At 40.7% G+C, this 9,193-nt stretch overlaps 1 protein-coding gene across 1 annotated transcript; it reads right to left on the bottom strand.

The window, feature by feature from the left end:
• Window positions 1–424: 424 nt before the first annotated feature.
• On the bottom strand, window positions 425–7,103 carry LOC308142707 (jun dimerization protein 2-like). The gene is made up of 4 exons (XM_080513234.1): window positions 6,993–7,103; window positions 3,457–3,674; window positions 1,672–1,794; window positions 425–1,455 (listed from the first exon to the last, which is right to left on the bottom strand). The coding sequence occupies exons 1-4, from the start codon at window positions 7,078–7,080 to the stop codon at window positions 1,282–1,284; spliced, it is 603 nt and encodes a 200-aa protein (XP_080369360.1). The 5' UTR covers window positions 7,081–7,103; the 3' UTR covers window positions 425–1,281.
• Between the last annotated feature and the right edge of the window lie 2,090 nt (window positions 7,104–9,193).

Raw genomic sequence — 9,193 nt, 5'->3', positions numbered from 1 at the left:
TCATGTTATGTCACACACACACATACATCCAGTCCTTATCGAGTCATTAAATATATAAATATTACATAACCAAGGTGCAATTTCCGGGATAAATGGAGGACACGCCCCCTTCCTTTCAGTCTACATGACTCCTTCATTATTTTTACCACAGGTTGGATTAAATGGATTAAACCCTCCTGTTAATGCCCAAATTCATTGACGAAATTATAACTAAAGAAAAGTAAATGGCTTAATAAGTTATGCCGCATCCCGCCACCAGGTGAAGATGTTTACCAGGAATTGCAGTCATAAAAAAAAAAAACCCAAACAAAATTTTAGAACAGCCTTTGTAAGGACTCAAACAATCCAGTACAAAAAAAAAGAAACTAAACATTTATTTAATTTGGATATACAAAAGATTTGTATAGCTTATATGCTTATATAACACCATATACAAAAGTATAAAAAACATAAATGGTAGTAACAATATGGGAACAGAAAATAAAGTACAATGTAAACACTCCATATATATGTGCATACATGACGCCTGCGCCAAAACTTTGGAATAAAGGAGGAAAAAAGAAAAAAAAAGAGGCTCAATCGTTCCGCCAAGAACCAAAAGAAGCAGAACACGGTAAAGATGATTAATTTGATGATGGTCAAGAGATACTCTTCCCTCTTTAAGGGTGAAGAATCAAACAATCCTGTGACCGGTCGTTCTATCGACGCCCACATTTCTAATTCAAAACCAAGACGGTCCAACTCCTTTGATCTCAGTAAAGACATCCAGTCCAGAGCCTGAGCTCATGTGAACCATTATGTCACCGCCTCACGTCGCGACAGTGACTGAAATGAGGTCCCACTAGCAGGTCCAGGCATATTTGTACAAACAAGCTTTCAGCTCATTGGCTTTGCGCTCCGTCACAGTGGACGTGGAACCTTCAACCCCCCCCCCCCCGCGGTGCTCCACACGGCTCCTGTAACGGTACGCGGCTCGTTATTGAGTGAATTGTTCAAATCATTAAGGTTTAGTAGTGAATAACAGGGTCAGTGATGGACTCTTCACTGTGCTTTTCATACAAACTGCTTGTGTCTCGACTTCTGTGGATCAAAAGGCAAACGAGAAGTAAAGGACAGGAGGGAAAAAAAGAAAAAAAAAGAAAAAGTGAACAGAAACTGCCAAAACATTGTCCGAGCATCCACACGTTGAGGTTTAGTGCCCCCCTCTAAGAAAGGCTCCACACGAACTGTAAGTGCTGCTGGTTGGCTGCCGCTCCTCGGCCGCCGCCGCCGCCGCCGCCGTCACTCGGCCTCCAGCGGGTCGGCTTCGCTCTCCGGGGTTTTCACGCTGTCCGTCCTGACGATGCACGTGGGGCGATGGCGGTTCAGCATGACGATCAGCCGCTGCCGCTCCACCTTCAGCTCCTCGATCTGGGCCTTGAGGTCGGAGTTCAATGTCTCCAGTCGTTCCGATTCCTGCGTGGAGGACGGAAATGAAGCAGCCCCCGCAGCTCAACCTCGTTCTGAATTCCAATTCGGAGTTTTTAAACGTCCGACCTGTCTTGTGGCCGCGTGAAAGCGCCAACCCCGATGTTTTTCACACCAGAACCAGGCCTGGATCATACGTAGCGACTGCTGCTCTGCTCTGCTCTCGTACACGGCGAACAAACGAAAGATGAAGAAGTCACTCACTTTCTGCAGATAGTCGGTCCTCTCTTTCTTCTTGTTTCGACACCGAGCCGCCGCCACTTTGTTCTTCTCCCGTCGCCGTTTGCGCCTCTCCCCGTCGTCGCCGTCGTCGTCGTCGTCGTCTCTCTGCAGGACGTCGGGAGGGGGAAAAAAAAAACCGGACTGAATCTAACATGCACGCCGAACGACATCCTCTCTGAAATCGCTGGAGACTGTCGTCACATCTTAATGAAACAATTCACATGGGTTGAATTACTTTGATATGTTTGAAGATGCAGGAAAACAAACAACAAAAAACGACTCGTTCGAACATAAGAAATAAACAGCAATGATAAATAGATTTAAAAAAAAATAAGATCCGTTAACAACCACATTTACAATATTTCCCCCTTTTGATATTCATTTTCTATCATGATATAATAGTTTATTATTTATAGTCATATAACGATTAATCAAATCTTTGTTCGACTTTCTGTAATTGATGATGTATAAAACCTGCATGTGTCATTAAATAATACATTTTAAAAGTGGTTTTAAAAGGTTTTCTTTTGTCCACTAGATGGACCCGTTGATTCTGATTTTACTGAGTTTTCTCACTTCAAGCAGATCAAACATATTTCACACAGTAATGTTTAATATCTGACACAGGTGTGTGTGTGTGTGTGTGTGTGTGTGTGTGGGGGGGGGGGGGGGGGGCTAAACCATTTCTGCTCTTACTTATAACACAAATATTTTCATCTTCAAAATTTCCAGTGAATGTTTAAATTTGCAGCTGTTACAACAAATCCAGTTCTGAAAATGTGTTTATTAAATGTCATCATAGTTTTAATTCTCCTCTAAACTTCATTCTTTATGTTACGTTTTGTGATATCTATCCTTGTTTAGATTATTTCAATAGAAGTACTGAATACGAGGTCACATTAAGGTATCTTAAATAACTTCAGGTGTTATTTGTAAGTTCCTTCCAGAACACTTAAGGTCACTTTACATATTGAAAATGTTAAAAAGGCCGTTAAAAACAAGCTACAAAAAGCAATGATGGCAACTGGAGCGAGTGACACGTTGCTTAAAACCGGGGTGTCAAACACATTTTAGTTCATGAGTCACAACTTTAATTTTTACTTCTCCAATTACTTTTTTTACTTTCTACATCTGAAAACGACTCAAAACTCGAACAAAAGCTGAATCATTTCAGGTCCTGCAGTTTGTTGCTTTAACTCGACTTGAATCCATTTACTTTCACCAGCATCTATCCTTCTACTTACATTAATGTAGTTCTTATATTTCTTTCCTAACCTTTAATGTACTTCCTGTATTTCTTTGCAAAGCACTGAATCGCCTTGTGTCTGAATGCTGCTCTATAAATAAACACGCCTTTGCCTTAAATAACGCGAGTGTTTTGTGAGAGAGAGAAAAACCGGTGACATTACAGTAGTTTTATTTATTTTCCATTTCCCTGCAGGGGTGACCTGCATGGAGACTGTTGGTGAAGGAAATCTTAGAGAAACCTGGAGTTGCACCTTAGATCATTTGTTTTTACTTGAACTGAACTTTGAATGGGAGCTTTGTACGCATCCATTTCCATGTAGTTTTGTATTTCAGCCACCTTGTGTGGACACATTGTGTGCGTCTCCTCTCTGTGGCTTCAGCCTGCAAACACGACCACATTGGCCTTTTTTTTCATGCTTTTTGACTAATAAGTATTGATTTTTAACACGTAGGTTTTAAAAGTAAAAACGTAACCCGGAGAGTCAAACCGTACCGGTTTAAATGTGTTCGCCTGTTTACCTCCGTCTTGATGAGGAGCGGCCTCTTGCCCAGACTGTCCAGGAAGTGCAGCGGCGACAGCATCGTCCCCAACTCCTGCAGGTCGCCCAACCTCAGCTTGTCCGTCAGCGTGGTGGCCGAGATCCCGGCCAGGGGGCCCAGGCTGGGCAGGGAGCCCGCCGTCACCGAGGGGTCCGGGATTTGTCCTGGCATCGCGTCAGACTCGGTCGTGACCACAGCTGGGGGGGCAGTGGGGGGAATTGGTCAGACAGAAACTCCACCAGATCAATGAAAAGTGTCTGCGCTGCTTGTTAAAGCACACAGTGGGGCTTGATTTAGGAATATACTGGCAAGAAATCACCGATTTTGAATCTCTAGAGACTAAAAAAAAATGACATAAACCAGTGCAGATTGCAGACTTGAATAAATATAATATTAAATACCAGATAAAAGACCACTTCCTGTGAGCCTCACTGCGACGGGACTGCAATATCAATTCAAAAAGAACACAGCACAGCGTGCTCCAGTCGTGCTGTTGCCACCGAATTTTTTCCACCCTCTTGCCGTCGCAGGTGTCTTGAGTTTTACATACATGCAAAGGCGATGAAAAGCAGAGTGTGAGGGAAGGTCAAGCCAGAGATACAGGAAACTACGACAGCAGCTCAGCGGGTTTGCAGCCGACGATCTGAGGCCTTTATGCAGCGTTGCAGAGACCAAAATATCACGGCAGAGAAAAAAAAGAAAGAAAAAAGGCACCTGGCTTCTCATCAGTGTTTCATCACGTTACATCGCTCAAATTGTACTGAAGCACAAGTCATTTAGAAAAAAGATTTGATGCAAAAGTTGCATGTTTCCCTGCAGTGTGACTCGTATTTGGCCAATGGGGTGGAGCCCACACTGCCTACAGTGTGTGGAGAGATGTTTGGGGACTCTTTTTTTTTTTTTTTTTTTTTTTTTACATCTAATGAAAACAGAAACATCTTTATATTTACCACTGATAATCTTGCTCAATATTGCAATAAAAATATGATTTGTAATCGATACAAACACTTCAGACATCAATGTATTTGATGCCAATGCCAAGTTGTTGTTTTTTAATCTATGATTATTAATCCCACTTTTCTTTCAAATTCTAACCGAGGTGGTTTCACACAGGACATGAATGCAAAGTGCATTGAAACATGATTTCCTCATGACTTCATGACCTCATGAGGGCTGCTGCCCTCAGGACGGCGGTACCGGTCCATCAGGACCAGGACCAACAGACTGAGGGACAGTTTCTTCCCTCAAGCTATCACGGCACTGAACAGTTAAACACTACTACCTCAGACTATCTACCTCATACTCTGTGCAATACATCATACTCCATATTACTCTGTGCAATAACAGGTATCTTGTGCTCAACCGCACATACTTACTAGCCAAGGTACCTCAGGCAGCTAAATTGGTATTTTACATAACTTATTATCGGTCGTTTCTTTTAACTTTTTACATTACTGCACTATGTCCTTGGGCGTGTGTGAGCGGGTCTGTGTGAGAGCTGAATGTGTGTGTGAATGTTTAGGTTATTCTGTATATATGGTGCGTCTGCTGAGATGAATGCGATGCTGAATGTGAGAATGGCTGCCTGTGTTCCATTGTATGTCAACTGTGTGTTTTTAGCTACACCGTAATTTCGTTGTGCAATTTTATTGTACAATGACAATAAAAGCTTCTAATCTAATAATCTAACTTCTCAATGTTGAACATGTTGTAACTCATGATAAATTTGCATTATACTGTTCAGAATTAATAATTCAAAGTGTGTTCGTTGAAATCTTTAGCTTCATGAAAATTTTAAATAAATAAATACTGTATCTCAAAAACATTTAAATATTCACTTTTTACTCCTCCTTTTCAGAAGCACAGCCTCCACCTCTCTTCTGCTTACAGGTTACACAAATACAAATACAGTATGTGATAAAACATTTAATCTTTCAATAATATTCAGTGTTTTCAGAGGCAACTTTGGAAAAAAATACTGCAAAAAAAACATTTTAAACTATTCGCTTTCTTTAAACTGCAGCAAAATCCTTTTTAAGAAGCAGGTATCTGATTAAATGCAGGTCACGTTTGTCTATGAAGTGACGCTATAATAAATAAATAGAGATCAGAAGCAGAAATGTTTTTTACCTTTTAAAATGATTTGAAAAAAACACCAACAACATGTTATTGCAGTAATGCATTTGTAATCTAATCTGTAATAACTTTTATGGCCTGTGAGAACTGTGGGAATAACTTTCAGTTTTGCACTTCCTGTTGGTCAAAGTGAAACCAGGCGCTGTTGTTGGTTTAATATGAATACCTGTTTACTTTCTATTGTTTCTGTCAGACGTGAAAACACTTTCTGGCACCTGTTATATTGTCTCTTAACTTAAACTGTGCCTTTTAGGTATCCTTCAAGTTACCTCGGAGCATAAATTACAAATACTCACAGACACACTTATGTAGTCTTTTATGCGCATGCGTACTTATTGAGAATCGCTCCATGCTTTGTAAATGTAATAGTATTGAGGTGCAGCATGTAATCTAATTCAATACTTTCAAATCACTTCTGAATCAACATTAAAACCTTTTGATCTACATTGTTTTTTCATCACTTTAAATGTACTTGTGTACAACCAGCACTTTGTAGCATCGTAGAGATAAAGGGAGATATAATTATAACTTTATGTAAGTCAGTGCCTGAGGAATGTGTTTTGAATGTGGATGTCATACAGGGAAGTTAAATCAACTGCCTGCCAATGACGATGCAATTAAAGGCAGTTTAAGTCAGAAATACTTGTCATCATTTAAATAAGCACTAATTTATGTTTTAGCTATGTGTCCTTTTTTAACCACTGTTCTCGCCCTGAGATAAGAGAGTCTGGCACGTAAACAGACATAGAAACAAGTTGGAAAAGCCACATGTGACTCCAGAGCTGCAGGTCACAGGCTCCTGACGTGAGAAAATGAAAGAGTTTGAAGAAGTTTTAACTCCATTTGTTGCAGTTTGTGGCTTCGCACACACACTTAAGAGGAAACTCATCAGAGGAGGATCGTTCCCTGCAGTTTGAGCTGTTTCTGCTGGATGTTGATGTGCCTGCTGAAAGCGGAAGTTTGGGGTTTTGTTTTGAGGTTGTTTTTTTTCTTTCCCTCCAGTGCTGCGTTAATCTTACGTAACTTTTATCTCCACATCGCAGTTCAATCAAATGCGGGTGTCCGGCTGGGGGGGCTGCCGGGTTGCAGGTCTCGCGCTGGACAAGGGCTCGAGGAACATTTTGTTCTGCGATGCTGCGGCTCGGTTCGTGTTGGAAGCGGCGCGTGCAGACAAAAGGCAGGCTGCCGTCGCTGCAGCATGCCCCGCAACGTGTCGGCTCGGCTCCCACCCTCCCCGGTTACTCACGAGACCAAAAAAAAAAAAAAAAGCGGCGCAGCGAGTCGAGAAGAGACAAGCCGAGCCGCGCGCGCGCGCCGCGAGCCGCAGCTCCGCGCGCGTGCGGGCCGAACACGCAAAAGCAAGTTGAAGTTTCACCGACCTGACTTTGATCCCAGGTGCAACAAATGTCCTTTCTTCTGCTCAGCCGAGGGTCGAGAGTAGATTTTAAAAAGTGGGAATCGTTGCATCAGACCGATTTTTCTAAAAAAAAAAAAAAAAAACGTGATCCCCAATCTGGGAGGGTTTGGGAATGCGGAAATTAGGGCTCCGCCAGCAGAACGTAAGCAGCAGGGATGGTAAAAAAAAAAAGAAAAGTACATAGTGGGGAAGTCGCACCGCTCCTCCCATCAAGAAAGAGTGAAAGAAAGAAAAGCTGCAGTCAGACTGCTGCAGGGATGAGGACACACACACACACACACACACACACACACACACACACACACACACACACACACACACACACACACACACACACACACACACACACACCACACACACACACACACACACACACACACCACACACACACACACACACACAAACACGCACGCACGCAAAATCAAATCGCCTCAAGTAAGTATGTAAACACTTTTATTACTAGAGGGAAAGTAACTGCAATCGTGTGTGTGTGTGTGTGTGTATGTGTGTGTGTGTGGGGGGGGGCAATTACAATATATTATTGCCACTTTGTGATGGACCTGCACTCTTAAAAAGAACCAGACTTTTATTAGATGTTTATTAATTAATTGTTAATTATTATTATGTTTTATTATTATTATTATTGTTTTACAAATTGGAGAGAAACAGTGTAAAGCAAAGCTAAAAGGACGTTATAAAAATAGTCTTTGATTTTAAATATCGTCTGAGGGTGTTTAGTCGACATTAATTACATGGTTTTCCCTGAAAGGTAATGCGATTAATCTCAATTAATTACAGAAAATTGTGCAATTAATACATTTTTTTATCGATTGACAGCACTCATCTCTCTCTTTATGTATATTTCTATAGCTATTGCTATAGCTATAGCTATATAGATAGATAGATAGCTAGATGGATGGATGGATGGATGGATGGATGGATGGATGGATGGATGGATGGATGGATGGATGGATGGATGGATAGATAGATAGATAGATAGATAGATAGATAGATAGATAGATAGAGACACCTTTTCTGGAACAGCAAATCTTAAACAAGAGGCGCCACCAACCAAAAAACACCATGACAACCGAGCTATTCAGAAACTCTCCAAGAGTCAGACATCAACCCGGTCAGATTTAAAGATTGTTGATGACAAGTGGAAACCATCAAACTTAAAATAGCTTTTCTCTTGAGCAATGAGCAAAAAACTAACTTGTAGCTACAAATTACTGACTTTAGGGAGGATAGGTATGCAAATAGATGTTGTTTCCAACTATTTGTTGTTTGTTTCACAGTAAACAAGACAAATTATGTCTTCATAGTTGTTGCCATGTTCTGTAAATAAAGAAGAAAGAAGGAAATGAAGCGATGAATCACAAGTACTCACATTACTGTCATAAGTTACCTTGCAGTCTTTACATCTTTGCATAGGTGGAAATATTTAACTACACTAACTCATGTCACTGAAACTATTACTTCGCTTGGAGCCATATGAGTTGTACAAAGAAGGAAATAACAGATTTAAAAAATACTCACCGTACTCTAATAGGTTACTTTACATCCCTCAAACGTGTAAAGGAGAAAGTAATGAAATTACAAATACTCACATTACTGTACAAAGCTATCTTGAAGCCGTTAAACTCATGCATGACTGGAGGAAGTAAATTATAAATACTCACATTACTGTAAATGTAAATCATGTTAAGGTGGATATAAGAAATGACATATATTTATATTTCTACGATTAATTACCTTGCAGCTTGCTAGCATGCAAAGGTGGAGGTAAAAAAATAACAAATACATTACTTTGTTAAGTTACCCTGACGCCACGCAGCCTGTGCCTGGGCGGAGGAGCCATATTTCATAATTACTCACGTCACTGTAATGTGAACAGATGACTTACCTGGCAGGGTTATAACATCTGCATGAGTGGATAATATAACAATACAAATACTTACATCACTGTGATGAGTTCGCCTTATAGACATTTCAAATGTGGAGGGAACCAATGCGCCACTTTAATTAAATATTCATCTAATAGTCTGTCAGAATGCATATAATGGATCACAAATACAAAGAGAAAGGTGCTTTGACATTTTTCACAACTGGAATTTTTTTTTTCTTGAAGAAAAGAACAATTATTGCAAAGTAACCGTGGTT

This window comes from Blennius ocellaris, assembly GCF_963422515.1.
Source record: "Blennius ocellaris genome assembly, chromosome: 17".
Classification (NCBI taxonomy): Eukaryota; Metazoa; Chordata; class Actinopteri; order Blenniiformes; family Blenniidae; genus Blennius; species Blennius ocellaris.
The sequence above is the reverse complement of the archived record's forward strand: the minus strand, read 5'-3'. Positions and strand labels throughout refer to the sequence as shown.